General features: G+C 57.3%; 11 protein-coding genes across 11 annotated transcripts; 6 read left to right on the top strand and 5 right to left on the bottom strand.

Moving 5' to 3' along the window:
* Positions 1–1,027: 1,027 nt before the first annotated feature.
* TRAVEDRAFT_83658 (uncharacterized protein) lies at positions 1,028–1,324 on the bottom strand (the record flags this gene model as incomplete). Its single annotated transcript, XM_008036002.2, has 1 exon — positions 1,028–1,324. A coding segment is annotated over one exon (297 nt), but the record flags the coding sequence as incomplete, so codon positions are not given.
* A 966-nt stretch (positions 1,325–2,290) lies between these two features.
* TRAVEDRAFT_43062 (uncharacterized protein) lies at positions 2,291–3,435 on the top strand (the record flags this gene model as incomplete). Its single annotated transcript, XM_008035569.1, has 6 exons — positions 2,291–2,455; positions 2,521–2,652; positions 2,715–2,804; positions 2,876–3,058; positions 3,119–3,232; positions 3,298–3,435. The coding sequence occupies 6 exons, from the start codon at positions 2,291–2,293 to the stop codon at positions 3,433–3,435; spliced, it is 822 nt and encodes a 273-aa protein (XP_008033760.1).
* A 678-nt stretch (positions 3,436–4,113) lies between these two features.
* On the top strand, positions 4,114–6,235 carry TRAVEDRAFT_114133 (P-loop containing nucleoside triphosphate hydrolase protein; the record flags this gene model as incomplete). The annotated part of the gene is made up of 9 exons (XM_008036001.1): positions 4,114–4,451; positions 4,505–4,645; positions 4,700–4,751; positions 4,801–4,839; positions 4,891–4,955; positions 5,006–5,072; positions 5,283–5,660; positions 5,723–5,970; positions 6,040–6,235. The coding sequence occupies 9 exons, from the start codon at positions 4,114–4,116 to the stop codon at positions 6,233–6,235; spliced, it is 1,524 nt and encodes a 507-aa protein (XP_008034192.1).
* A 244-nt stretch (positions 6,236–6,479) lies between these two features.
* On the bottom strand, positions 6,480–7,998 carry TRAVEDRAFT_112981 (SET domain-containing protein; the record flags this gene model as incomplete). The annotated part of the gene is made up of 5 exons (XM_008036000.1): positions 6,480–6,731; positions 6,850–6,958; positions 7,019–7,115; positions 7,171–7,231; positions 7,291–7,998. The coding sequence occupies 5 exons, from the start codon at positions 7,996–7,998 to the stop codon at positions 6,480–6,482; spliced, it is 1,227 nt and encodes a 408-aa protein (XP_008034191.1).
* Positions 7,999–12,666: 4,668 nt separating this feature from the next.
* On the bottom strand, positions 12,667–13,895 carry TRAVEDRAFT_69029 (glycoside hydrolase family 61 protein; the record flags this gene model as incomplete). Its single annotated transcript, XM_008035999.1, has 8 exons — positions 12,667–12,786; positions 12,839–12,863; positions 12,914–12,953; positions 13,014–13,075; positions 13,131–13,340; positions 13,397–13,487; positions 13,547–13,726; positions 13,792–13,895. 8 exons carry the CDS (start codon positions 13,893–13,895, stop codon positions 12,764–12,766), a joined length of 735 nt encoding a protein of 244 aa, XP_008034190.1. The 3' UTR covers positions 12,667–12,763.
* Positions 13,896–14,747: 852 nt separating this feature from the next.
* On the bottom strand, positions 14,748–15,857 carry TRAVEDRAFT_43058 (cellulose-growth-specific protein; the record flags this gene model as incomplete). Its single annotated transcript, XM_008035568.1, has 8 exons — positions 14,748–14,770; positions 14,823–14,847; positions 14,898–14,937; positions 14,996–15,057; positions 15,120–15,323; positions 15,380–15,470; positions 15,521–15,700; positions 15,754–15,857. The coding sequence occupies 8 exons, from the start codon at positions 15,855–15,857 to the stop codon at positions 14,748–14,750; spliced, it is 729 nt and encodes a 242-aa protein (XP_008033759.1).
* An 874-nt stretch (positions 15,858–16,731) lies between these two features.
* On the top strand, positions 16,732–17,545 carry TRAVEDRAFT_26338 (uncharacterized protein). Its single transcript, XM_008035341.1, has 4 exons — positions 16,732–16,952; positions 17,014–17,119; positions 17,172–17,301; positions 17,357–17,545. The coding sequence occupies exons 1-2, from the start codon at positions 16,749–16,751 to the stop codon at positions 17,107–17,109; spliced, it is 300 nt and encodes a 99-aa protein (XP_008033532.1). The 5' UTR covers positions 16,732–16,748; the 3' UTR covers positions 17,110–17,119; positions 17,172–17,301; positions 17,357–17,545.
* Positions 17,546–18,002: 457 nt separating this feature from the next.
* Positions 18,003–18,459, top strand: TRAVEDRAFT_17315 (riboflavin-aldehyde forming enzyme; the record flags this gene model as incomplete). The annotated part of the gene is made up of 3 exons (XM_008035259.1): positions 18,003–18,075; positions 18,128–18,253; positions 18,314–18,459. The coding sequence occupies 3 exons, from the start codon at positions 18,003–18,005 to the stop codon at positions 18,457–18,459; spliced, it is 345 nt and encodes a 114-aa protein (XP_008033450.1).
* An 865-nt stretch (positions 18,460–19,324) lies between these two features.
* On the top strand, positions 19,325–20,249 carry TRAVEDRAFT_43055 (uncharacterized protein; the record flags this gene model as incomplete). Its single annotated transcript, XM_008035567.1, has 2 exons — positions 19,325–19,498; positions 19,560–20,249. The coding sequence occupies 2 exons, from the start codon at positions 19,325–19,327 to the stop codon at positions 20,247–20,249; spliced, it is 864 nt and encodes a 287-aa protein (XP_008033758.1).
* A 304-nt stretch (positions 20,250–20,553) lies between these two features.
* Positions 20,554–25,005, top strand: TRAVEDRAFT_112621 (uncharacterized protein; the record flags this gene model as incomplete). The annotated part of the gene is made up of 17 exons (XM_008035998.1): positions 20,554–20,627; positions 20,681–20,801; positions 20,855–21,009; positions 21,243–21,354; positions 21,403–21,509; positions 21,562–21,641; positions 21,696–21,867; positions 21,924–22,303; positions 22,353–22,427; positions 22,487–22,621; positions 22,678–23,040; positions 23,095–23,213; positions 23,269–23,552; positions 23,605–24,296; positions 24,355–24,495; positions 24,554–24,876; positions 24,934–25,005. 17 exons carry the CDS (start codon positions 20,554–20,556, stop codon positions 25,003–25,005), a joined length of 3,405 nt encoding a protein of 1,134 aa, XP_008034189.1.
* A 120-nt stretch (positions 25,006–25,125) lies between these two features.
* Positions 25,126–26,751, bottom strand: TRAVEDRAFT_56058 (Clavaminate synthase-like protein; the record flags this gene model as incomplete). The annotated part of the gene is made up of 7 exons (XM_008035772.1): positions 25,126–25,342; positions 25,410–25,473; positions 25,531–25,587; positions 25,647–25,790; positions 25,851–25,956; positions 26,016–26,288; positions 26,353–26,751. 7 exons carry the CDS (start codon positions 26,749–26,751, stop codon positions 25,252–25,254), a joined length of 1,134 nt encoding a protein of 377 aa, XP_008033963.1. The 3' UTR covers positions 25,126–25,251.
* Positions 26,752–27,747: the final 996 nt, after the last annotated feature.

Genomic DNA, 27,747 nt, shown 5'->3' with positions numbered 1-27,747 from the left:
GTACCGGTCCGGAATACATTCGATGTTTTCTGCCCAATACCGGGGGGGTCCGCGCTGATACGCGTGGATCTGCGTGCATATGCGTGGATCTGCCTGCATATGAGTGGAATTGCGGGGTGGACCACCTCCCTGGCCTGCGCGCGTACCCGTGCGTATCGGCGCGTAAGAGCGCGTATGTCTCGCGGAGATGCGCGTATGGGTTTACGCACCAGTGCACTTTTTCTGCACATTTCCGGGAAGTTTCTGCACCTCCGGAAATCTGCGTATGCGCGCGTACCCGCCCGGATCGATTTCTCACTGGGGATAACGCGCTGCGGCGCTTCCCAGCTACGCGCGCCTCCCAGCTCCGTCAACTTTGAGCGGCCCTAATAGTACTCGATGGGGTTGAGCTCCGGGTGGAACTTAGGTAGAAAGTGGCAAACATCACCGGCTTCTTCAATGATCTGCCAGCATAAAGAACATCTGTCAATGTTCATCAGAGAAGCCTGCGCCTGAGAAATTACCTTCTCGAGAAGGGATTTCTCATCCTTGAAGTCCTGCTGCATTGCGAGTGCACGGCGCATGCTAGTCTCCCCTAGGCAGACGTACCGATGATAGGCGCATGCAGCAGTCGGTCGGTCGATCATCTTCGTCCTCGGTCTCCACCTCTTCATCTTCATCGATCCTGTCGAGCTCTTCCTCCGTCAAGCCGATGACATGTGCCTTGCGCGATTTGGACTGCTTGCATTCCTTACAGTCGCCGATCATGTTTCGCTTCAACAGCCCGCGCTCGTGAAGAATGCGACGTATCCCTTTCGGCTGCCCCTCGTATGCCTTGAACTCATCATCGTCTGGGAGGACAGCATCGAACTGCATGGTTTGACGGTAGCCCCCACGCCCCCACATGTTGTCTGCAGGGACGATGGTATCGTGCATATCAGGTACGTTCTTGCCTCCTGGGTTCACATTCATCTTGGTGACTGTGAGCGCATCCTTCGCAAGACTGCCATGACAGGACGAGTTGTCGAAGACCCAGTGTACGATCGCGTTACTGACATCCGTACGTCATCAGGGGTACCACGCACGACTTGTACAATGTCCGTCGCTGTGCAGGCGGCATGCCTCGGATGGAATTGCCAAGCATCAGGAGCGACTGCGCAGTGCTCGCCGCACGCGCACCGTAGAAGCGCACGTGTGCACGAAACGTCATCTTCTTGTCAAGGTAGAAGCCCAGGTGCCGCAATACAGGCACCGGCTTCAGCGGTGTGTCTCCCGTGAATGGGGCTTCGCCAAGGTCAAGGGTGGGGTCCGCCCGCTTGCGTGAGAAGTGGCATGCTTCCGTCTTCTCGTGTTCGACGCGTAGCCCGACGCGATCGAACTCCGCAATGGTGCGTCGGTATTCATCCCGGAGCACGCTGACGTTCCCGTCCAGGTCTGCTCGCGACACTGACCACAGGCCATCATCCACGAAGAATTGCAGCCACGGGTGGCCGCCTGTGCCGTCCGAGCTGGTCGTACACAAGCGATGAATCACCGGCGCAATGTACAAGTTTGCCAGCGGCGGTGACAGGGACGAGCCCTGGACCACCCCCACATCCACCGCCGCAAAGAGCGGCGACGTCAGCACATCCCAGCGGTACGCCGTCGAGCGGCCGCTCAGGTACTGTTCCAGAAAATTCACGAGCATGGCGCTGAAACCCTGCTTGCGCAGGATGCCTAACAGCATGCGGTGATTTACCGATGGATAGAACTGTGCGACATCGAATGCCAGCACAGAAGTGTCGAGGCCGCGCGCCCAGCCTTGTCGGATGCGGTGCACGAACAACATGCCCGCGGCTCCGAGGGTGTCGCCTCTCACTAGAGCATATTCGCCAATGCAATGCAAAACGCCTCAGCCAACCAAATCGCAGGGATTTTGGGCGCGTTACTTGAACAGGCAGGTGGGCAAGGTTTGCATTGGGTTGCGAATATTCTCTACTCGGGGGCTCTCGCGAAGAAGCGACCGCGTGGGCGGCATCCGGCATGCTCAACTCGGATGAAGCCTGTGCGCTCAACTCGGATGCAGCCTGTGTGCTCAATTGCGTAGCGAGCAACCTCGTCACTGACGATCGCTCATCCGGAAATGTGGGGGGAGGTTTTTCCTGATGCACTACCGCTCGACGTGTGCGTCCGTTCTATGTCTATGTGGATATATCAACTCAGCTCTCCGGCCGCGCTCAAATAGAAAATTGGTCAACCTCACCGACCCCCACATCCCCTTCACTGACAGACCGGTCCATCCGTGGCCGTCGACTGGTACATCAACCTCCACATGGGACACCAACACGACCCCAGCATAGATGACAGCCCAGTCGCCCTCGCGGGTCATTGCATATGCTGTGGCCAGCCACAGTGCATCTATTGGGTTCTATCTTGCCATGAAGACGAAGGCAGACTAGATGGCTTCGGCACCACTTCATCCACCTCATACATCGCGGTACGTTTCATGGCGAATGGCTTTGTCCGTACTGTCTGGTATTGACTCGTGCACGTCACATACAGGGCGATGAGGGGCCCACTCCTGCCAGTGGTGGGCTGGGCTACGATGACATCGACTCGGACGGCGCTGGTTTTATGGCGCGTGATAATGCCGACGAATATCCGTCCACCGGCGACCCTTACACGTCCGCAGCAGTGAGTCGCTTCAGGCTGGCGGGCCGTACAAAACATTTGCTCATGTTAATGATTCCGGGAAGCCGAAGTCTGCGCAGACAGATACGCCACAGCCGCACAATGCCCTATTCGGAGTCGTACAGTGCCAACCCGGTTCCGAAGTTTCAATCACGGTACGGCAGGCACGCATGTGTCCAAGACCTGTGCTAAATTTTCGATCGTCGTCCGCAACAATTACGTGCAGATTTTGCCACAAGAGCAATACCAGACTCGCCAAGTGATGGTGTTGCAATATCCCCCTATTCAATTCGACGGCTGCAGTCTCCAACGCGCCCTGACGGACGAGACGAGCGACCTCGTGGGTCGCGAAGCGGCGGCGTTCGGAGCCGCCGCTTCTCTCCCGCAGAAGATGTCAATCATTCTCATGGTGCGCGGCACTGGTCTGCACCCCTGCGATTGAGACTCACCTCGTGCCTGGCGTCCACAGTTCTCGGGTCATGCGCGGTATTCTCACCAGGCAAACATCCTTCGCGCGCGGCAGACCCCGCCGACCCGCGCACAACTTGCAACTATAGTCGCTCGTGAGGTTCTGCGCTTTTTGGTGAGGGCATACGCGTGTTTGAAGAAATATGGTAGTACGACTGACCACGGCTCTCACCTTCTAAGACGAAAGCGCGTGAATTGGGTATCCCGTTACAGTTCCGCGGACACGCGGTACTGGGGCTGCAGGATCTCGTCCTTATGGAAGTGCGCCATGTGTCCAAGAGCAGCATCCAACCTGTGATCGGTATCATCCATCGCTAGACTGGAGTACATTCCACGTATCCAACTCGCACAAAATTGGTTACAGGTTGGTAGGCTTCGAGTATAAAATAGGCTTAGGCCATACATGCACCACTTGTCGTACATGATATGTATTTTTCGCGTGCCGGAGATGCAAAGCGCACAATTACCACAAGTACTGTACTGCAGTCACAGTAACGTACTTAGTCCGCAAAACTACGCGGTGGCGATGAGGCCCCCTTAAAGTAGCTTGATGCACGTGACCTACGCGTCGCTTCACGTCGGCCCGCGGCGCCGCCCACCCCGCGACGCGTCCAGCACGTTCTTTCTTTCTCTCTCTTACCTTGCCTGCTTAGTTTCTGTGGTTCACATCGCTATCTCTGTTTCCTGCTCGAAGAATTGTGCTGTACCTCGGGGATGAATACGGACAAATCTCAACAAGGTACGCTAGCAATACCTTTTCTGCGTCTTGCTCAGACACGAATGTGGACGCGTTCGCTCATGCTCTTTCGACACTGCAGTCACTTGGTATGTGATTTCACGTGTAGCCTCATGTGTACTCTCACCTGAAGCTCTCGTCAACTCAGTCCGGTGTGTTCCAAGAGTGTACCTGAACAAGACATCAATCGACATCTAGACAACAACTGCTCGGAAGACATGCCCGCTAATACCACACCTTCCGCTACGCAAAAGGGCAAGATGGCACAGGCATCCCTTACTTCGCTCTTTACACAGACTGGGAAAGGATTGCGCGCGTCCTCTTCCTTTACCGAACATGCCTCATCATCCAAGTCTGGGCACACGCGAAAGCGCAGCGAGGCGGAGGATACGTTCCCTACCCAGGTCACCCCGCTCAAACGACAACGAGTCACTACATCTGCACGATTACAGTCTGCCGCGCCATTGGCAGAACGCCTGCGGCCGCAAACTCTGGCAGAGTTTGTTGGTCAGCCTCACTTGACCGGGCCGGGTTCTCTCTTACGGAGCCAGCTCGATCGGGGCGCTACGGGGAGTATCATATTCTGGGGACCACCTGGGTGCGGGGTATAATCCTCATCGTCCATTAGAGAATATTCACCAGGCACCGCAGATGTGGCAAGACTACGATAGCGCGACTGCTTGCAAAGAGCTCCAACGCTGTATTCAAAGAATTGAGCGCTACGGACTCGGGCATAGCGGACGTTCGCGCGGTCGTCGAGGAAGCCAAGAGTTTGCTCGCCCTCACAGGCAGGTCAGAGTCCTAGTCGCCTGCTTACGGTCTGTACTTACGCGTTCTGCGTGCTAGGCGGACCATCCTATTCCTAGACGAGGTACACCGCTTCAACAAGGCCCAGCAGGTAATCTTGCACCTCTGACTTTGGACTAACATTATTAACATGGCTTCAGGACATCTTCCTCCCATTCCTTGAACAAGGTCATCTGCAGGTTGGCACGCTACGTCTTGCATTCAAAATCAGCGAATGACCTTGTTGCAAGCTTATAGGAGCTACGACCGAGAATCCCTCCTTCCGGCTTACCAGCGCGCTGCTGAGCCGATGTCGGTACGTGCTCTCACTTTTCAGCAAATATATGGACTAATCTTACTATACAGTGTCTTCGTGTTAGAGCGACTCACAGATGACGACATCAGAAAAATTATCATTCAAGCCGTAGAGCGTGTGTCCGAGTCTGAAAGGAGCTCGTCCAAGGAGGCAGCGTCGCAGCCCACCCGCGAGATACATATCATTGACGACGGTTCGAGCGACGTTGAGAGTTCGCAACCGGACATCGAGGCACCTCTCACACAACCACCTCAATCCTCCGAGCCTCCATCTTCACAGCCTCCATCTTCCCAGTCGGGCCCCTCTGGGACACCGTGTTCATCTCAGCCCGAGCCCGCGTTCGCCGCATACCCACAACTGACACCCAAGGTCCTGTCAACGATCGTCTCACTGTCTACTGGCGACGCGCGTACCGCGCTTTCCCTTCTCGAACTCGTCCTCTCTGCCTCCTCCGCCTCGGACGAGGAGAAGCTCCTCAGCGCACTTCGCCGCTCGGTATCGACTGCATACGACCGCTCTGGCGACGCGCGTTATGACCTCATCTCCGCCCTGCACAAGAGCGTACGCGGCAGCCAGGGCAGCGCCGCGTTATACTGGCTTGCACGTATGCTGGGCGCCGGCGAAGACCCCCTGTACATCGCTCGGCGTATGGTCGTATGCGCGAGCGAGGACATCGGGCTCGCGGACAGCCATGCGCTCCCTCTGGTACGTACTATCACGACACTATGTGCTCGCGCACTTTTAATCAACCTGCTGTTTGTGCGCAGGCAATGTCGACATACCAGGCCTGTCAGGTCATAGGTATGCCGGAGTGCCGCATCAACCTCGCGCACCTCGTATCGTACCTATCGGAGGCGCCCAAGTCGACTCGCGCGTACGAGGGCTACAAGCGCGCTGAGGAGGCCGCAAAGCTCGACATGACGATTCCCGTCCCGCTCATGGTGCGTAACGCGCCGACGGGGCTCATGCAGAATCTCGGGTATGGCCACGGGTACCGGTACAACCCGGAGTTCGCGTAAGTTTCTCGATCGCGTCGTGTGGCGTTCAGAAATCGTTGCTCACTCCGGTGATTGTGGTCGTATAGGCATCCGGTCACGAACGACTATCTCCCGATACAGTTCCGCGACGAGGAGTTCCTGCTGAAGGAGGGAGATATCCACGACAAGGCCTGGGATGAAGACGCGCTCCGGGAGTGGGAGTTCAAGGAAAACGGCGGACGCCCCTGGTCGGGTCGCCCAGCCGACACTGGTGCTAGTTCGTCTAACGAGCAGCACACTTAAATCCCGTATCATGCTAGTTCTTGCTATCTTGCTATCTGTTTGTCGCACATTTGTATCATGCTCTTGGAGCTGGATGGACCCGCATGTTGAATATTGACCATGATTACACTACAGTACCGCTATATGCCTACAATCCATATAATAACTGACGACCATAACATATAAGTAAGTACTAGTATGAAGGGAATATTGCGACGATAGCGATGGCGATAGCGATTGAGACCGTTTCTGTCCGGAGGCAAAACTACTTCCACATCCGCCCTGTGCAGTTCGGCGCCCCGCACTGGCACTTGACGTGGACCGCGTCGTCGTCGCTGTCCCCATCTGGCGGAGGGTCCACGCCCATGTCGTCGTCTGGCGTGCCGAAGTAGGAGAAACAGAGCTCCTCGTAGGGCTCGACGTCCCTGTTAGTGAAGATCGTGAGCAGGGCCTTGTCCAGGTTGCCCTCGTTGATGTAACACGCGACAATGACGCAGTTCGGGTCGCAGCTGTGGTTCTGCGTGCGAGGTCAACGTCGATACAACATACGGCCTATGTCTGAACTCACTAGATATCGGGTGAACTAGATGTGTGGTCAGTGCTGGGCTGATTCGAGAGTATGATGCGCTACTCACATTGCCAGCATGGTACGCATCGATGCAATACTTGACCTTCTCCTCGTCATCCTTGAGGTACCAGAAGTCGATGTCAAACAGGTACGTCCTTCCGAACTTGTTGTAGAGACTGCAGAGGTCAACCGTAAGGACCTACTACGTACAGTATCATAACGAACTGTGTACTCACGTGCCCCGTATTTCACCTTCTGAATCTGTGAGGTATTCGCCGGCATAGATCCCAATGTATGAGTTGGCAGGTATCTTCTTGGGACCGTTGAACACCCCTATCGTCGGGTCGATTCAATCGCATGTAGCAAGTGAGCAGGCAGCATGACGTACCCCAGCCCTTCTTCAGAGTTTTGCAGATGGCGATCTCATACTGCCTCCCATGCTGTACCACCTACGGCACCACTGGTGTTAGCGCACAGTCCATAACCACTGGAGCTGGATGGGACATACCCGGTTCATGCAGTCCTCCGAGCACCCGCAGTTCATGTTGCATTCGAAGATGGGGTACTCATGCGCGCGCAGTTTGCCCTTCTTGTCGTAGATGAACCCGCCTTGGTCCCATTGATACTTGCGTTGCCGCTTGACACATGCGCACGTCGTCGACGTGGGGTCGCACGGCCCAAAGCAGTCGCAACCATGCAGGCTATCATGGTCCGGTTTCGGCACGCCCTCCCCATGCCACATCAGGTTCGAGTAGTAGAACTCGACCGGCGGCGTGGGCTCGTCGTCGATCTCGTTCACGATGCGGATCGGTGGCGCGTACGGCTCGTCCTCGGCCGTGTTCGCGTGGATCTCTGCCTCGAAGACGAGCGCCTGCATGTTCCCCGCGAGCCGTGCCCCCAGGCTGAGCGCGTTGATGCGGTCATGCAGCTCGTGCGGGATGTCCTTTGCGAACTGCGTGAGGGGGGCGAACTCTTTAGCGATCCGCTTGCGGTCGTGCTTCCAGGAGATCGGCTCGAAGCCCGCATCCTTGAACGCCTGGACGAACGAGTTGCCGGCGGTGCGCGAGATACCGCCATGAGCGGCAGCCGCATCGTCGCTGGCCGTGCGGATGTACGCCCGAGTGCGCCGCGTTCGACTGATAGGGCGCTCCGGAGGCTCGACGGAGGACCCCGCAGAACTCGACGTTAGACGGGCGGAACGACGGGGGCCGGACATAACCGAGGACTCGGAATTTGCTTGACTGCGCGTGCACCGCGTGCTAGGGATGACAACCTCTTGTTGCTCTTCATGCGCAGTGATCTCTTCATGTTGGGGCTCGGGCGGGGCCGTCTTACGTCTTCGATTCAGTCATTGGCAGGTACAAAAGTTCGCGTCACGCACCTCGGCTACTGGAGATTGCTCATGAGAACTCGGATAGATGAGGCTGAGGCACTCTTCCTCCTCCATAGCCTCAGGGCTAGATGAGCGGGGTGGTGTCGCCTCGCCTTGTTCAGGGTCAACGGCGGGACTCAACCGGGCGGGCTCCACCGCGGCAACGTCACGTGAGTCAGAGGCCTCAGACGTGTGCGACGACGGCGGACCCTGCGGCGAATGAGGCGGTAAGGGAGCCTCCGGAACGACAGTAGGAGATGCGACCCTAGCTACAGGTGATTGTGGATTAGGCGCTGGTGGATTCGCCGGCATCGCAGCCCGAATGAGATCACGGAGGCGTGGCAACATAGGCTTCAGTGGGACCTGGGGGGTCGCGGTGATTGGGGAGGGAGAGTCACTTGGGGGCGTAGCGGCGAACTTCGAGGAACTGGCTACGGCGCCGCCTGGGGTGAAGGGGAAAGCGGTCGAACTAGAGGCAGAGAGTTTACTTGGGCTGCTGACCCTTCTCACGTTGCGCGGGATGGCAGGGGGAGGGAGCTTGGGCGATGCAAGGTGCTGGGATGCTAGGGAGATCTTGCGGATGTTCCTGATCGCGTTGAGGTCTACTGTCTTGATGGGTTGCGACGCAGGGATGGGGGGAGTAGACGTTGAAGACGACGACGACGACGAAGAAAGGGCTGCAGGACCCGTTAAATACCCCACGCCTCGAGGAGCAGCTCTGGTGGACTTACAAGGTAACGTGCTCTGCTGAGCTTCCAATGGCAAGTGTGACTGTGACACCTGTTTATTCGCGACTGTGCGCTCAGGTTGTGGCGCTTCCCCGTCCGAATCATCGAATGTCAAGTCAATCACCTCCTTCCGCGCGTTCTCACTCCCGACGTGCCGAATAATCTGTGAGAGTGTTCGCGAACTCGGTTCTTCCTCAACGGGTGGTGTCGAGCGTGGGCCCGATCCGTCGCCCTGACCATTGACGCTTGCGGCCGCTGTCTCCACATCCGGAAGTGTGGCTTTTGCCTTCGCCGGGACATCATCTTCGGCACCTTCCTTGGCATCCTCCTTGGCAGCGGAGAGTGTGGGCGTCGAATGGTGTACCGAGGTAGACAATGTGGGAACGTCTTCAGAAGGAAATTTCTCTTTCGGAGCATCCGTTTCGGGTTGAGGGGGTGTCGGCGGGGGTGGGGGTGAATGAGCGTGTTCGTGTTCCGTGCCTTCCTCCACCATGCTGTCTGGTTCTGAGGGGGGAGTTGCTACCGGGATACCTGCTGTGTCTAGCTTCACCGCTTCGAAGGCTGAAACAGGCACTTCTTCCGGTCGTAGGACTTCATTGTGGGTCTCTTCCGTGCTCTTGGTCGACGTGGCCTGCTGTGTCAACGCTGAGGAGTCGTCCGACCGGATTTGTTGCAGGGACGACGAGAAGGTATCCGTACGTATTATCCGTGTTGTCGTAGGCGATAGACTCGCAGATGTCCTTGCGTCGGAGGTCGCTGATCCAGTTGTAGACCCGCCGGAAGATTGAGAGGCCTTCCGGCTTTCTCGACGTTTCTTCTTGACACGGTAGGCGTCTTTGAAGAACCCGTCTTCCCCGCCGAACAATGAACGTAGCCGAATCTTTGATGAGCCTAAGCGTGGGTGTAATGGTGACTGCGGAGACATAGACTGTGCATGGTTTGGAGACACTGCATCAATCAGGTGAGTTCTCTGATACTTTTCGGCCTGCTTTAATACATACCGGGAGAAGGGGCGGCAGACACAAGCTGGGTTGCGCTGAAGGACTGCTCCTGATTGGAGTCATCACCGGCCCCACTGCCAGATATCGCGAGGTCCTTAAGCTGGGCATCGAGCACCTGCGAAACGGGACTGGCGGTCTCCGAGCGAATGTCAGAGGAAGAATTGAATAGTGATGCAGCAGACAAGGATGGGGGGGTTGTTCCTCTTAGCACAGATGGACGAGAGAAGGTATGTCGAGGTTCCGGTCCTGGGCTTTTCTCAGAAATTGTGTCAAGGTGTGAGGTAGGTCTGTCAGAGCTAGGAGATACTGCTTGTCCAGCAACCGTCGATGGTGTCTCTGCATCCCCAGCGAGGACGTCGGGAACTCCCTCGATAGAAGCTTCACCAGTGGATGCTGGCGCTAAGGAATCTGTAGCAGGCATAGGCGGCTGTTCCGCGACAACCTGGTCCTCTAATATTGCTTCAACCTCTAGAGGAAGGGCTGGTGCTTGATCTGAAGACGAATCGACGGGCTCCTCAATGTCATCCATAAGGACGTCATCTGGAACAGGCTCGGCTATCGCAGATTGCTCTTCGTGCATGAATTCCTCCATAGCATCCTCTTCCGTCATCTCGACATCTTGCAGTTCGGGTACGGCGGCAGGCGGTTCGGCAATTATTGGCTCTTCGACTGGAGGTGGGTCGTCTGTGTTCGCCAAATCAGTGTCCGAAGCTGCTTCGGGCGATCTGACCAGTGCTGAAGGTCGAGTCCGAATTGGTGCCAGTGAGAGTGCGTCATCGGAAGTCAGCGGCACAATCACTGGAGAAACTCTCGAAGATGGCTCTGGGACCGGTTCTGGAGGCTGACCTGGAGGCTTGCTAGGCGGAGCAGACCTGGTCGGCGCCGAAGACGAAGTCGGTTTCGATGGGTTGGGTATGGGTGTGATTTCGTCATCGAAATCCAGCAGTACAACTCCATTCTCATCTTCTGGATACTGGACGGGGGCCGGTCGATACTTGGATCTCCGCGGTATGTCGACCTTCGGTTTACTCTTCGGTGCGGGTGCGGATGCAGGTACAGGTGTTGGGGGTTTGGCGGGCTTGGTAAGTTTAGCGGATCGCGGAATGGGGGCAGGCGGTTCCTCATCGCTATCCAATATCTCGATGACTTCGCGGTCAGGCGGGGAAGACGATTTAGGAGGCGCGCGCTGATTACTCGGACCTGTTCCAGAGGTGAGCATTCCGTTACGGTCACGACTGGGTCTAGCATATCGGTGCATACCGGCCGTGGATGCGCTCTCGTTCCGTATGTTGTCAGAGGGGCCGGGCAGGTTCCCCGACTTCTGTCTTTCTCTGGCTCGATGTAAGGGTGCTGTGGTCGCCGGCGCAGGTCGCTGAGGAAGAGTTTGCCGAGCCGAGGCTGACGCGGACGAGCCTGAAGCACTTGATCGCCTGTCAGCCCCATTGCCAGCCGGGCCACTCGGTGTCCCATCGACCGACACACGTCCATATCTACGAGGAAGAGCTGGCACGGCAAGCGCGGTGGACCTTCCGGCGCTGGATGCTTGAGAGGATTGTGGAGGACGTGTAGCGCCGGTCGCGAGAGCATCTGCGAGGGCGACTCTGGTCCCCGCAATGGCTAGGCCTTTGTCGGGGTCAACGATTCGCCTTTTCTTCTTCTTTCTAGGACGAGTCTCCTCTTCCTCCGAGCTCATGGAATGTGGACGCCTGTTGGAGGGTGGCGGCGGTGGTGGCGGCTTGCGAGGGACTGCGTGCCGTGAATGGAGGCGGTCAGTACGAGGCGAACAGAAAACGCACCTGCACTAGTTGACTGCGTCCCGCCGCCGCCATTCGAAACCCCAGCCGCTCCGCCACCGTTCGCCGCTCGCCGCGCACTCGTGCCCGCCGCGCCACCTCGTCTCCTTCGTTGGGAGGCGCTTTGCGAAGTAGGCGGGGACGGATCAATCTCGTCGAGCATGTCGGGAGAGCCGCGCGACTGCAGTTCGTCCTCTGACGGGGCCACCGAGCTTGACGACTGTGCTAAAACGGAAAGGGGGCGTGAGTCGGCCTTTAGGCGCGCTGTGGGTGAGCGGAGGTAGCGAGCAGTAGCTGACCTCGGAGAGTTGTCCAAGCTGGGATGGACATGTCCCGGCGCATGGCGAGCGCTCGTGTCGCAGCGTGGCCTCCGTGTGGGTTGAGAACAAAGGGACGACGGCGCGATTTTAGAGGAAAAAGTCACCTGCAGCGAAGCTAGAAGCTGGGTATATGGGTTCCCTCTCGGACTGGGGAATCGAGGTCCCTGGTGAAGTCGGAGGGAGAGCGCCTTTCAAATGCTCCCCCGGACTCGGATGATCGGCGGATGCGCGCTGCCACACTTTCGGTACGTCTCTCTCTCCTCAACCGTCCTCGGCGCGCACGTACGAGTTGCTACTGCTCTTGGTGGACTTCATTCCCGGAGAATAACTAAGTCCTTCGTGTCTCGTACAGGAATATACTGTCTTGCGCTTCACTCAGTGCAAAACGTCGCTATAAGTACTCGCTGCCCGCTCAGATCAGACGAGCGACCGGGCGGAGCTCCTTCCGCTTCTAGCTTTTCGAATTTCATTATCGATATCGACCAAGGCGAGAGGTTCGCGCGACGCACTGGCAGTACCGGGCCAGAGTACATTCGTACTAGCGGGATACGTTGCCTTAGCGCTATGAAGGGGGATGCTGACGGATTTCTAGATGATCTTGGCCGGTCTCTCTACGTCTAGGTAGGTCCGCTTAACGGTCATAATGGGCTCGCGGCCTTAAGCTTGGGATACGATGATCCGATTCCCAAGAAAGAAAGCTGTAACACGTCGAGTACCATACTGACTTACACGAACACTTTCCGGCTCACAGCAGCTTCCCAGACAGTTTACCCCTGCCACACGGCGGGACCTGCATGCGTGTCGGTGAATATTTCAGTGGACGCGCGTAAGAGAAAACTTACCGGGAATCTGGTAGGTGTACACGTTCTATGATGACTCGTTAGCTCCGTCCGGCCGCTAGCGAACACATTACTCACAGGCTGGGAGTACACGTCGATTCCGACGCCAGGATCCGACCTGTAAGGAGGCAAACTCAATACCCGATACAACGACCCGCGAGGCTAGAGATGCACGCACATCTTGTACGCTCCGGGGAACTTAACGAGGTAGGATCCAGAGGGCTGAGCAGACCCAGAGCCCTACCATGGCAGCTCGAGTTGAGAACGGCGCGCGGGAAACTCACAGAGTACTCACCGTGACCTTCAGCTGCGCGCACTCCGGGTAGAACTGCGGCTGGTTCGACGTGTGGATAGCGAGGAGCTCATGGCGCAGAAGGTACTCGCCCGCCTTGAGGGACGCAGGGATTGTCGTCGTCCAGCTGCTGTTGTCCGCGATAAGCTGGCCCTGCGCCCATTGGCCGTTCGCGAGGCTGCCGGAAAGCAACCCCGACTCCTCAATCTTGAACTGCAATGAGGCCTATCAGCGCAGGCACTCAGTGATATGGAGAAACGGATACATGCCCAGTTCAGCGAGGAGGGGGTCGCTGTCGTGCAGGCGCCGTTGCAGTTTGCCATGTACACCATGACAGGGCCGATCGCGTGCTCCCACTGGCTGGGCGAGAGTCAGCATACGCCGTGCACAGTTGGGTTGGGTGGATAGCGAACGCTCACTTCCAGTACGCAGTAACCTTCGAGCCTGCAGGGACGGTCGCGGACTGCTGGGCGGAGCCGAGGGACGCTCCGTTGGTGTTGCAGGCGAGAGACGCGTCGGTCGGGGTGGTGATCGGGTTGTAAGAGTCCCATTCGCGCTGGATACTGGTCTGTCCCGCAGGGGTGTTGTAGGGCACGAACCTAAAAATTGAGTCACGATGGTGTATGAATAGTCCGCGAAACAGAAGGGCATGGTGATCACATACCCTTGGTAATGTTGGCCGTTGATTTGGTAGCTCAGCACGCCGCCGTGTGCGGAGACTTGACTGACCGCGAAAACGAGAGCGGTAAGCACAGCAGACGCGAACATGGTGCGATAGTCGAGTTTGTGAGTTCAGACGAGCAATGCAGCGTATGGAACTCCCTGCCAAGTACCCCGCGCTCTTATATGCCCGTGAGGAGACGGATAACGCTACGGTCGGGAGGTGAAGTGGCGACAATCTTCCGCTGCGCCATGCCTGGGAATTTGGCGGGATTCACTTCGGAAGGGAGAGGGGTGGATGAGAGATACTTTGTGAGCGTTCAGTCAATCCCGCGTAGTGTGCCGTCGTGAGTGGAACGTCCAGAAAATCTTCGTTTTACGATACTTCGGTCATGACGGTCCTAATTGAGTGCAGGATGTGTTCTTCACGGATAAGTGACGGATAAATCATCGAAGAAGACGAGGAACAGGCGAGCGAATGCGAAATGCCAAGCCAACCTTCTGGGGCCCGGGTGACTTAGCACCTCAGCCGCCGGTGTCTATTGTCGACATATCGACGGAACTATCGTCCCTGTGCCGGTGCCCATACGAGCAAGACTAGAGCTTCGGATTATTAGTGCGCCGCGGAGACACCGCTCGCTCGTGACACTGATAATCCATGCTGTTCCTGCAGTCGGAAGAGAGTCAGCCGGTCCCTTCAAACGGTGGCAGAAGAGAATCGGATACGTGAACTTACATCGTTCCCGATATCATCCCGGGAGGTGCTAATCGATTTTGAGTGTTAGCCGATCTCACCACTATCAGACGGATCCGTTCAGCGCGCGAAGGAGCCGCAATAGGCTCGGGGCGTTCGAATGCAGAAGTGACCACATTTCACGAAACAAAGCCGTACATTCGAAGTACAACGTAGACTTACACAGACACTTTCCGGCTAATACTGAAGGTAGCTTCTGAGCTAGTTCACCCCTGCCAGACGGTGGGACCTGCATACGCAACAGTGAGCAATGAAGGAGATGTGCGCAGTGGAAGGCTTACCGGGAATAGTGTAATTGTACACGTTCTGTGACGACTTGTTAGCCTTGGCCCACCTGTACCAAATGTGTTACTCACAGGCTGGGAATAGACGTCGATGCCGACGCCGGGGTCTGACCTGAAGAGAAGTGGAGTCAACAATGGGCGAACGACATGCCACTCAGCGGGGCACTCACATCTTGTAGGCACCGGGGAACTTGACGAGATATGAGCCAGAGGGCTGAGCAGTTCCAGAGCCCTGCCATCGATTGACGTCAAAACAGCAGGACGAGGGAACATTGAAGGAACACTCGCGGTGACTATCAGCTGCGCACACTCCGGGTAAAATTGCGGCTGGTTTGACGTGTGGATCGCGAGCAGCTCGTGTCGGAGGAAGTACTCGCCCGCCTTGAGGGAGGCGGGGATCGTCGTCGTCCAACTGTTGTTGTTCGCGATGAGTTGGCCTTGCGCCCACTGGCCGTTCGGAAGGTTCCCCGAAAGCAGGCCTGAGTGCTCAATCTTGAACTGCAGGGTAGAAGGGGTATTAGCGTACGCCAGTACTTCAAGGATGACACACGTACCCAGTTCAGCGAAGAAGGGGTCGCAGACGTGCATGCGCCGTTGCAGTTCGCCATATAAATCATGACCGGGCCGAGGGCGTGCGGCCACTCGCTGACAGAGCGTCAGAATATAATTGGACTCGTTGTGGTGTGAACACTTACTTCCAATACGCAACGACCTTCGAGCCCGCAGGGACGGTCGCGGACTGCTGGGCGGAGCCGAGGGATGCTCCGTTGGTATTGCACGCCAAAGACCCATCGGTCGGGTCGGTAATGGGGTTGTAGGTGTCCCATTCGCGCTGAATGCCAGTCTGACCCACAGGGGTGTTGTAGGCCTTGAAACTGAAGATGGGGATGCATTAGCTTCAAGGTTTCCTAGCAGGACGACCACGCACCCTTGGTAAATTTGACCATTGATCCGGTAGCTCAGTACGCCGCCGTGTGCGGCGACGTGACTGACCGCGATGGCGAGGGTAGTAAGCACGGCAGATATGAACATTGTGTAAGACTCGAGTCGTGCGTTCGACGGGTTGGATAGCGCAAGGATCCTTCCTAGCAGCCATGCACTCTTATACGCGCGCGAAGGGTAGCTGGAGGTCATGGTCTTCAGATGGAGCGACGACGATATTCCGCTCGTCCATGCCTGGAGAATCAGTGGGATGCACTTCGGAGGCGTTTGGCATGGAAGCGCGACCCAACGTATGTGTCTCCTTGATCATGCGTAGAGTCGCGTTAGACGACCCGGTAACAGAACGTCCAGAACGCGTCTGTTTTGCGACGCTATGCTGAAGACGGCACCAATTGAGTCGAGGAAGTCTCGTTCAATGAGATCACGCTCAGATACGTATGACCGCTGAAGATGATGAAGAAAAGACGAGTGCATGTGAGATGCCAAGCTAAACGTTACCCCATGACTGTCATGACATACCAGCAGGCCGCTGTCTATCGCCGACATGTCGACGGTGCGAGTGCTCCTGCACCGGAGAGCATGTTGAGTTGTGAGCAGAACAAAGGCTTCGGGTGTATAGTGAATCGCATGATAGATCTAGGTCATTCGCCAACACCACTATTCTCGAAGGAAGTCGTCGGAACTTGTGTTTGCGGCCGTCGTTTGAGGACTCTAGAGTTGCATACGCCGTATTGAGGGCGCACAAAAAGCCTTTTCAGCAGCACAAAGTTACTGAGGAGGTGGAAAAATGGAACTCAAGCCAAGCTCAAGTTGGAGGAGTGCGGCGAGAGAGACGGCCTGAGACAGCCGGAGACGGCATGGAACATTTAGACGCCCTCGGCTCCGCATCGGGCGCTTATGTGAGATCACGATCGACGTTTGGTAGCTTCGCGTCGCGGCTTCTTTTGACTGCGTCCACCATCTTCGAGGCGTCAACTGGACATGTCGAAACCCACAAAACATCACAAGCCCACGTCGAAGGTCTCCAGCGCGTCTTCGAGGGAAGGCCGCCAGTCCGCAGCGAAACAGATGCAGGCGTCAAAAAAGCGGTCCAAGGCGCAGGCGCGGATATCCAGGGGCCAGGCTGCAGACGTCACTGCACAGATAAACGGGGAGTTTGCGCAGGTGCAGAGTCTTCTTGGGAACGTGCGTTCTCATCCATTGGGGATTATTTTGGGGTGGAGGAAGTTTTGACGAGCGACTCCAGGCTGAACAGCGACCGCAACAAACACAGAAGCCTGCGAAGCTACCTGAGAGTACTGTCCAGGATCTCGCGGACGTTATGAATCTGAGCGGGCTGTAACTGACAACAGGTATGTGGACCGCTCTGACAACGTTTGTATGTCGATTCACAGCAACGCTCAGCGCACTCCGTTCCATGACGCATATTGTATACGCCATTGCGCATAGCTATCTGCGGCAGAAACCCCTCCGTCACACCGCCGTGATCTGCAGCGGTAACTCCCAGTCTGGCGCACAATGCATACCATGTTCCGTATGTCGTTTGACCGAGCCTCCGTAACCGTATGCAAAACCTAACCCGTCGTCAGAAAGGTACCTCGTTATAGATGTGCATGCGAAACCCGCGGAACGTGGACATCGAGACGACGCACTCAAAACAACCGTGTGTACCACTACCCCAACTGCACTATGGCGGCGTAGACCGCGTCGCTCCGCGCTCACCGCTAGGATCTCGTAGCTGCAATCTACATCTGTGGTCAATAATCACTCCTTCTGGCTCCCTTACTGTGCCGTTCTCAGCTTCATCATTCACCAGCACAGACGTCAAATGGAGGCCATCCACACTCACCACGATCCACACGCGTTCCGGAGTACATTCATTTTTGACTCCCTGCTGCGGCGCCGGTCGCAAATGCCCGCTCATCGGAGCATACAAAATCATGCACATGCTGATCTTGGCACTTCCGCTCACGTCGGCGAATACGTCGGTCTCGCCCTGCTCCGTCTGTCTCGGGTCTCACTACACTGCGCAAGCTGCTCATATGCCAACGATGAAGTACTCGACCGCTTAGCTGATGACCGCTCACTCGTCCCTCCATATGGTGCACATGTATAGCTTCAGGGCCGTCATTTACGGCGCACTGGGGAATCTCGGCCTCCCTCTCGGAGCGTCTCTCGGCTTGGTATAAAGACCTCTGTTCAGAGGAGCAGCGGTTATAGCACACGGTCAACATCATGCGATTCAACACACTCTCTGCCGCCGTTTTCGCCTGCTTCTTGGGTGTTGCACACGGCTTCTCCGGCACCGGTTAGTCCACAGCCGTACTATCATACATCCTGTGCGCTCATGCGACGAATAGCCTCATTCGGTGACACTGGATTGGGAAGCTGCGGCGTCACCCGGCAAGACAGCGATCTGGTCGTCAGCCTCAGCCCGACGGATTACGCTGGGGGAGCGAACTGCGGGCGCGCGATCAACGTACACTGTGAGTTTTCCCTTTTGTTTTCCCCGCCGGATGAGATTAAACGGCTGATGACTGTCACAGTCCAAGGAAAGACGGTGAAGACGGTGGTGTTCAACGAATGCTTCAGCTGCTCGGGTGATGGTATCGATCTCTCTCGTGCCGCGTTCCAGCAGCTAGCAAGCCTTAGTGTGGGCCAGATTTCGGTCACCTGGGAGTTCGCGACGTAACGTATAGCCGGACGACATCGAATGTGTACAACGTTATCACGTACCCGTACGAGCATATGGTATACAGGCCGCGATTACCAACCGTCCTGACCGCCATGCTTGGTACATTTTGAGACGTTTCTTCTTCGACACGGGCACCCAGATACAGGTACCACTAACTTGCGAAGGGTGAATAGGTCTTTCAAATACGTACTGCTGGGCTGCGAACTGCCACGTCCGTCAGGTCATGTACCCCGTGTTGACTGGATATCATGCGTTGAAAGGGGCCTCTTTCCTTTTCACAACCGGCTCCCCAACACGCACCCGTACGTCCCTGTTTATATCGGCGCACCATCATCCCTCCCACACACACTACAAGCATCGTACTTTACGTTAACACTGAACAGCACGCTGCGCAGCTCAATTTAACCAAAGACTCGTTCGACGGATCCCATCGTTCCAGAAGCAGTGCAACAGGCGAAATGATGAAGTTATCGCCGACCATGGAGGTGTCAAGCAGGTAGTTCCTAGTGCCCGTAACTACTCGCTATTTCATGATACTCACACCTCGTACCTCGGTTACAGGACAAATTGCGGACACCCATTGACGGCGTACACCGCCGTGCGCAGTCCCTGGATGCGCAAATTGAATTAGTCGAGTGGATGCAATAGGACACTCTCACGTCAAATCCTTGTTCACAGTAGGTGTTTCCTAGGTTTCGCGGTTGTTGGGCGGCCTACGTTTCAGAGAGCGTTATCCCTCCGGCGATTCCGTGCATCCTACGCAGTCGTTCCCAATATATAGAGGTATGTTGGCCAACATGTCTAGCTTGGCGGTTTTCTTGTGTTCCGGTTCTCGTCCATTCCATCTTCCTTCTCTGTGTAAATGCGTTCTCTTTCGTTCGTGCCCCTGGTGGGCGGCGTTCTGCCTTTCTTCCTTTCCCCCGTCGTTAAATCAAAGCCGGCCTCTTTTGCTGTCAGCATCCGCGGAGGGGGCGTGGAGTTTGTCGATGAACCCCTCAGCGCAAACATCGGAGTGAGCACGTCCAACGATTTGATCGTACGTTCTTATCAATTTAGTTCGCGTTGTCTTGGGCCTTTCAGCTGATCATGGTACACAGCACTTTACCCTGGCCACACCGCCGCCTACTGTCGCCCCCTCTGTATTTGTGAATGGGGGCTCCGGCATCGGCTCGCTGGGCTCACTCGACGACCAGCCGGGTCAGAGTCAGAATATACCAGGCCAGCCAGGCCAGCCGGGTCAGATAGTCCCAGGACAGCCAGGCCAGTCGGGTCAGCCGGGTCAGAGCGTTCCAGGCGAGGACGTCCCGGGCCAGAGCCAGAGCGTCCCGGGCCAACCAGGGCAGGTCGTACCGGGCCAGCCAGGTCAGGTCATTCCAGGACAGTCAGGACAGCAGGGACAACCAGGACAGTCAGGACAAGTCGTGCCAGGACAGACCATCGCAGTCCAGGGCTCGTCGGGCGGGAGCGTCACTATACCAGGCATCACCGTTCCCGGCTTCACTATCTCAGGCATCACCACTGTGGCGGGCGTCACCATGCCAGCCCAGACCTTGCCAGCGCAAAGCGCAGGCGAGTCGCCAGCCCAGAACTCCCCGGGGCAGGTCCTTTCGCAGTCTCCGGGCTCGTCGACGAGATCAGGGCAATCGAGCACGTCGACTCAGGCAACACAAAACGGACAGCCTGTGACGAACAACAAGAATGGGGCAGGGAGGCCGACTCAGGCTTTGTGGACGGGCGTGTACGGTGCTTATGTCCTGTACAAGATGTTTAACGTGTTTGCGTTGTAACGATTTTATGCATATCGGAGACTCGGAGCGATTTAAATCGTTGTTGCATCTCCCCAATATTGTCACATATTGATGTCAACCCCGGGTGACAACCAAGAGAAAGTTGACGTGCGACCGGCCAGCTTCAAGTGACCAAGTCGCGGCTCCTTGAAGGTGTGCGCGGAAGGCATGGCCATTGGCGCGTGACAAAAACGCGTGACGCGACGCGTTTATTACGGGCGCCAAATAAAGGGACGCCGGGTCGGACGCAAGCTGGGTTGAGTACACATCTCTCCCTCCGCTACCACCACCTCTCCCTCCCGCGATGCCTGCCAAGGCTCTTGTCAACCCCGCTCACACCCCTGGACATACCTGCATTGCGTTCTCTCGCGATGGCTCGTCAGTACTTCTCCTCTCGTCCTCCCGCTCGCCTGCTCATGCCTCCCCCACAGACGCGTCTACACAGGCGGTGCCGATTCCCTTGTTCGTATATGGGACACAGCCCTTGGAGAAGACCAGGAGCCGCCATGCGCAACGGAGGCACTTGAGGAGGTTACCGCCATCGCTGCTGCTGTACGCCCCCCTCCATTGCATCTCATCCGCACCTCACCTAACTCGTCGTATAGCCCGACTGCTGGATTTCCGGGAGCAAAGACTCAGATGTCAGGCAGTATGAACCTGGAAAACCGAACATGCGAGGCCTTCTCACCAACAATGCTGGGATACCCATTCGTTCTGTCGCCGTAGATCCAAAGGGAAAACGAGTTGCAGTAACTTCTGAGTGAGTCCCTACACCTTCACAACCGACAGTGAAAGGTCCGCGTATCGCGTCTTGTTATTCGTGCGCCGTCGCGCGTTCAAAGGGCGTCTTGTAGCTCCAGGATGTAGCTCCAGGATGTAACTGTCCTGCAGCAGCCTGGCTGGTACTTCGAGTGACGCGCTGCATGTGCCCACTCTTGCAACCTACCTCGTCTACTTGCGCGCGTGTGTGTATGACATCTAACACCTCTCCAGCGAAACCACAGTCAAGGTCATTGACCTGGAAGACATCACCAAGATGACCGTGCTTGAAGGCCACACCAAGGCTGTTCGCAAAGCGACGTGGCATCCATCGGGTTCACTCCTTGTCAGCTCTTTCCGTGCCCTGTTCTGAACGCAGCTAACCCATTCGTAGACTACATGTGGCGCTGATGGCAAGATCATTGCATGGGACGTCTCAGGGAGCGAGCCAAAGCAGGAGAAAGTGATTGAAGGCGTTCTTCCTGTTGCGGGGGACTCAGAGTGAGTGCTATCTTCGACGGCATGTCGCTCGAGATATTTATGTTTTTCTTAGAGCACCCGAATTCGGGTACGACTGCTCGGCGGTCTGGCATACATCTGGACAATACTTCTTCGTAGCTACGCGCACCCACGGTAAGTCACTTCAACGTAACATCGTCCTGTCTACATACTTAACCAACTACTTAGAAATTGCAACAATCTCCCGTTCGGACTGGTCGAAATCCTCGACCCTCTCCGATGATGCGTGCACTGGCGATATCACGGCCCTCGCACTCTCCAGTAACGGCGTTTACCTCGCCGCCGCGTCCAAGTCTGGCATCTTCATCTGGTCAACGCAGAACAGGCGCATGCTTTTCCGGTAAGACATTCGCTCTGGAGCAATGTCGCCTGAGTTGATATTCAACTGTCATGCAGATATCAAGGCGCGCTGAACGCGCCCATAACGCAGATGGCCTTCTCTCCCTTGAGGAATCTCCTCGCCTGGACAGACACGGAAGGCGACCTCACCCGCTGGCCCGACCCTATTCCATCATCCGCCCCGGATCCCGTCAAGAACTCCGCGGGCACTAACTCCGTCACTGTACCTGTGAAGCGGAAGGGCACCCCGACATTGTTCGACGATGACAATGTCGCTGTCGCGCGACCTGAGAAGCAGAACGGGGACGTCGACCTGGATGAGGATTTGGGGATTGACCTCGACAACGATGATTGGATTCTTGACGACATGGATGGTGCTCTGAATGATGACGGAGAGGCCAAACGATTGGCAGTCGAGGGCGGTGTCAAGGAGATGGGTAGGTACTTTATATTTTGCATCAGTCAGAGTGCGTGCTAACCTGCGAGTAGTCAGTGTAACGAAGGCACAGCCAGCTTTCCAGCCCGGCTCGACTCCAATGGAGAACAAGAAGCGGTATCTTGGTAAGACCAACACACCCAGACAGGGATAGGACCACACTCATCGTTTATTTATATCGTAGCATACAACATGGTTGGCGTCATCGAGGTGACGGACCAAGATACCCACCACATTGTGAACGTCGAGTTCCACGACCGGTCGTTACGAAAAAGCTACCACTTCACAGACCACTTCCGCTACGACATCGCCTCCCTTGGTACGTCCTATTGGCGCTCCGTTCCGTTATTCACCGTAAGCTAACTTGTAGCACAGGTGAACGTGGTGCGCTATACGCCTGCCAACCTGAAGCAGAGCATGCAGCACATGTCATTTATAAGCCTTATGGCACCTGGGCCTCTCAGTCCGAGTGGACGTACGAGCTCCCCACGGGCACGCGGGTACTCGGGATCGCTGCAGGCGGTCCACCACCCTCCAAGTCTCTCCGAGATAAGAGCGACGTGGACGGCGGGGGACAGGGTAACGTGGTACTCGCGACTAGTGATGGCGAGCTCGTCTTCCTTACAGGTAGCGGAATCGAGCGTGCGTGCCTTAGCATGCCGGGCGACTTCGTCACGATGGTCGCGGGCAGCGAGTGGGTATTTATCGTATCGCGTGACGGTAGCACTACCATGGATGGTATGTATGCAAAAGCTACTCGCGAGGTTCGAGGGATCTGACGGGCGCGTACAGGTTCCCAAAACCTCACCGGCCGATTGATCAAGTTTGACGACTTTTGCGTTCTCCAGAAGGATGCTCTTCCAATTCCTAAACGACACACGCTAAAGTGGGTCGGGATCACAGAAGAAGGCGTAAGCCCTTTTCCCTTTCACCCCCGTATTCCGACTCACGGTAAATGCTCGCTAGGCCCCTGCGATGTACGATTCATCCGGCGTGCTACACCTCATGCCCCGCTTCCGGATACCTCTTTCCGCTACATGGATGCGCGTACTCGACACGAACAAGCTTGAGCGACGAGAGGGCAAACACGAGTCATATTGGCCCGTCGGCCTTGCGGGCGAAGCCTTCATGTGTCTGATCCTCAAGGGTCGGCAGGCGCATCCCGGCTTCCCGCGCCCCCTCATCCAAGAACTTGCCATCCGGCTACCATTCAAACGCACAGACCCCAAGGAGGCTCCCCTCGAAGAGCAGTACGTCCATTCCCCCCACAATAACGCTACAAGTTACTCACAAGGCTCGTAGCTTCGCACGCGAAACAATGCTCCTCGACATCCTCCGGGACGGCCTCGGCGAGGACGAGCTCACGACCGACGCCCTCGCCGCGCGCGAGCTCGCGCTCGACAAGGAGCTCATCCAGCTCATCCAGCACGCATGCAAGACGGACCGCCTCGCGCGCGCGCTCGACCTCGCCCGCCTGCTGCACCTCACGCCCTCGTTCGACATGGCGATCAAGGTCGCGGGCTTCTACCACCTCCTCGGTCTGCAGGAGAAGCTCGAGGCGCTTAAGGCCGACCGCGCCGCGGACGACCGCCTCGAGGGCCTGCGCGACCGCCGGCGCGGGATTGCGGACGACTTTGCCCCAGTGCCCGCGATGCGGCTGCCGGGGGTGGGCGGCGAGGGCGCGCGGCCGAAGGCGTTCCAGGACTTCCGGCCGCCCCCTGCGCTGCATAGGCCTGGGCTCGAGCGCGCGCAGGCGTCGGGAAGCGGTTCGGGGCGCGGCAATACGGACACGCAGATGACGGACGATGCGACTGTGTATGGGGGTGCGACGCAGAACGATGGGTGGGGGACACCGTCGCCGGATGGGAAGCGCAAGCGGCCGTTGGATGAAGAGACGCCCCGTGCGCGCTCGCCGGGTCTCGATTCCGGCGCAAAGCGTCGGGCGATCGGCGACTCTGCTTCGACAGCTAGAGCTGCCGTTGCGCCACAGCCTAGTGAGCATCCTTTCTCCTGACTGCTCGTTTACCAGCGCGGTGTTAATGTACGCTGTAGGGAGCAATCCGTTCGCACGCAAACCCGCTGCGGATAACAACCGCAACCCGTTCGCGCGAAGCGCAGACACGAACAAATCCGTACACAAGAGCGAGAGCTTCTTCGTAAAAGTAGACGCAGCGGAGGCTGACAAGGGCAAACGTGAGTGTCTTTTTGCCGGTGCTACCCGTGCTAGCGTATGCTAAACCCGTCACGTCAGAGCCCAAGCAGTCCAAGGCAAAACCGAAAGAGAAGGAGAAGAAAGAAGTCGGCAGGCAGACGACGCTGTTCGGCCTGCCGCCGGCCCAGCCTGCAGAGAAGAAGACCGCCGTACGGAAGAAGAAAGCGGGCACTCCTGCAGGAGAGGAGTCGCAGGACACGGCTTCACGCATGAAGACGCAGACGGACACGCAGACAGACATTCCGATGGAGGAGAGCCAGGCTGAGACCGAGGGTGGGGGGGACACGCAGGTCGACGAGCCGTCGCAGGTGCCGACTGAGGTTGAGAGTCAAGTTCAGAACACGGACGCGATGGACGCAGAGGTATGTGTGCTGGGACAACCCCGTTTCGTGTGCGTTGATTGACAGTATGTCTTGCAGGACGCTGGGACGCCAATCGAGTGGCCTGAGTCTCCGGAGCTCCGCACGCGGGAGCTGGAGGCGGTAGCCTGAGGCACGGTCTTCTTGTATACCACGTTATGTATTAGTATACGGCCCTTTCCGCATGTTTCCTCCTGATAAGAAATTATCTCGAAAGAATTCCGAGATGTGGCACGAGCTAGTCATGTGTGCTACCGCAAGTCATCGTTACTTGTATACAGAGAATAGTCCCTAAGTGTACATGCCTTCTCCTTGAGCATACTCATACACGTCCCCCGTTTATGTGTACTTGTTGTAGACCACCGCCACGTATGGTACTCAGTACGCACTGCCTTGAGCGGGTAGGCCATCAGGGAAGAACTGCTTGAACATGTCTGGATAGTGGCGCTCCGCAACATCGGGATGGCTCCTGCAGGTCATCCACCCCGTCAGACATCCGCGTTGGACGAGTAGACAGCTGAGAGCACAGTACACACTTTACACGCCCGATGAGGTTCACGTAGCCAGTCGGATACTGGCCATACTCTGCGTAGTTCACCGCTGCGAGCACAGTTCCGTCAGATTCGGCCTGGCTGTGTCACAGGGAAGACGGCTTACAGTCAACGACGCCGACTGTTCCGCGCGTTTCCTTGAGTTTCAGGATTTCCGGTTTGACTGGCGCGCGGAGCTCGTCAGCTTCTCATGCGGCTGTAGGTATAAATCAGCCTGCTCACAGTCCAGCACGAAGTCGCCTATGCAGATGTCTTGCGTGACGTTCTGGAAGAACGGGATTGAGTATCGCGGCGTCGAGCCTGGGGGCGGCGACAGGACGCGATGGGAGGTTGCGCGCGCGAGGCCCTGAGTGACTGTTTCGAGCGCTGCGGAACGATGGTCAGCTCCAAGAAAAACGATATGTAGTGCAAGTGTGGACGCCGCACCTTTACCGATGTTCACGACAAACGTGCCCGGGATCGGAGGCGCGTCGATCCACTCCCCCGCCAGGTTCTGCACCTGCAGCCCAGGATGATCCGAGGCCTGTACTAGCTGCTCACAAGCGACTTCAGCGGAATGCACACATGCGAGCCACGCGCGTGGCCACTGACGAAGGTCAAGAAGCCGCCGTCGTAGTGCGGGCCCACGCCCTGGTCCGACTCGCCCTCCTTGCGCGCGGGGTACTTGACGATCTTCGAGCGGTGCTGGAGCACGCCCGGGCGCGGCTGCGACGTGCCCGCGGGGAAGAACGGCAGGAGCGCCTGGTTGGACACTTCGAGGACCTCCGCGACGAGCGCGATGAAGTCGTAGCTGAGTTGCTCGACCTGCGCGAGGTACCGCAGGTACACGTCTTTGAAGCCCGGGAGGAGCTCCTCCTTCGGCCACTGCACAGTTGGAGCTCGGATGTTAGCACCAGCAGCGCGAGGAGATCGAGGGGCGAAAGCTCGCCTGAGACGGCCCCCAGAGCTTGAGGTACTCCGGGTCGCCAGGCTTCCAGCGGGACTCATACGGGGTCCCAAAGTCGAACTGCTCGCGCATGTCCGTCTTGCCCTTCGTCAGCTCCGCCCCGAGGCGCGAGTACCCGAAGAAGTGCGGGGAGTTCGCCATGCGAATCGCGTCCTTCTCGTCCTGCGGGAGATCGAACACGCGCGGGGTGTACGCGATCAGCGCGTCCATGTCCGCACGCGCGACCGGGGGATTCGAGAGGTAGAGGAAGCCGACGTTGATGAGGGCGTGCCGGAGCTGCGCCTTGAATGTGGCGGCGCCGGAAGGGGTGGACAGGAGGGACCAGTCGAGGATGGGGACGCTTGAGAAGCTCCTGACGGAGCTGGATGCATCTTGGGACATGGTGTGTGCTCAGTCGTTCTGCGATGTCTCAGTGAACAGTTGGTCGAAGCCCGAGTCTACGGCGCACCAAGGTGAAGTGGAGGTGTCTGGCAGAGGAGGTCGGATGTCTATAAGTAATCTGCGATTGCGCTATAACAATGCAAGCTGACTCGTGCTTACATGGGAATAAGTGACCTGGGGTGGTCAGGAGCCGGCCTCCCGCAGGACGGATGACGCGATCGTAGGGACATGGTGAGGACACCCTCTAGATCCCCGCGCCGGCGTACCCCGTACTACACCCAGCTCTGCCGCAGGTTCGACGCCGAATACAGGGCCATCGGGCAGAGCGAGTAGTGTGCAGCACCACATATGCGTCGTCGTTCTTTTGAACCTGTTCGCTGCAACCGAGTCGGAGGGCTATTGCCTTTGCCTTTCACCAAAGCAACACCGGTCCGAACCTTCCGGGAGGTGGCACAAGCGGCAAACGTCACTGCACTATGAGGGGATCCCGTGGACATAAATACCCGGAGCGGACAAAACCAAATCTCGACTTGGGGAGTGCGTTTAGGTTTCGGACTTTAAATTCAAATGTCATTTTGCATCTCGAACTTGAACTTGGGTCGGTAGTCACCCGTCCGACACCATCAATCAGGCTTATTAGCCTTATCCGCACGCATTGCGAACAAGGCTAACTAGCCTTCCTGCGCCCTTATCCGTCCCCCAGCAATTGCCCCAGCGCCCCAGCTCGACTTCATGCCTCTCCTCAACGTCCCCGGCATCCTCGGCAACGTCCCCCGACGGCCCATCACTGCCGCCCGCCCCGCCCCGCCAGATCTCCCCCGCGATCCAGATCGCTCCCACGTCATTCCCCACGCGAGCCGTGCCTTGCCCGCCGTTCCGGCCCATCGGACATCCCGCCCGCAGGCGCGCGCCCGCCGCCCTCGCCGCCCTCGCCGCCGCCCTCGTCCTCGCCGCCGCCGCCCTTGTCCTCGCCGCCGCGCTCGCTCCGACTGAGTA

This window comes from Trametes versicolor (genome assembly GCF_000271585.1).
Source record: "Trametes versicolor FP-101664 SS1 unplaced genomic scaffold TRAVEscaffold_2, whole genome shotgun sequence".
Classification (NCBI taxonomy): domain Eukaryota; kingdom Fungi; phylum Basidiomycota; class Agaricomycetes; order Polyporales; family Polyporaceae; genus Trametes; species Trametes versicolor.
This window is presented reverse-complemented; position numbering and strand designations above follow the sequence as displayed.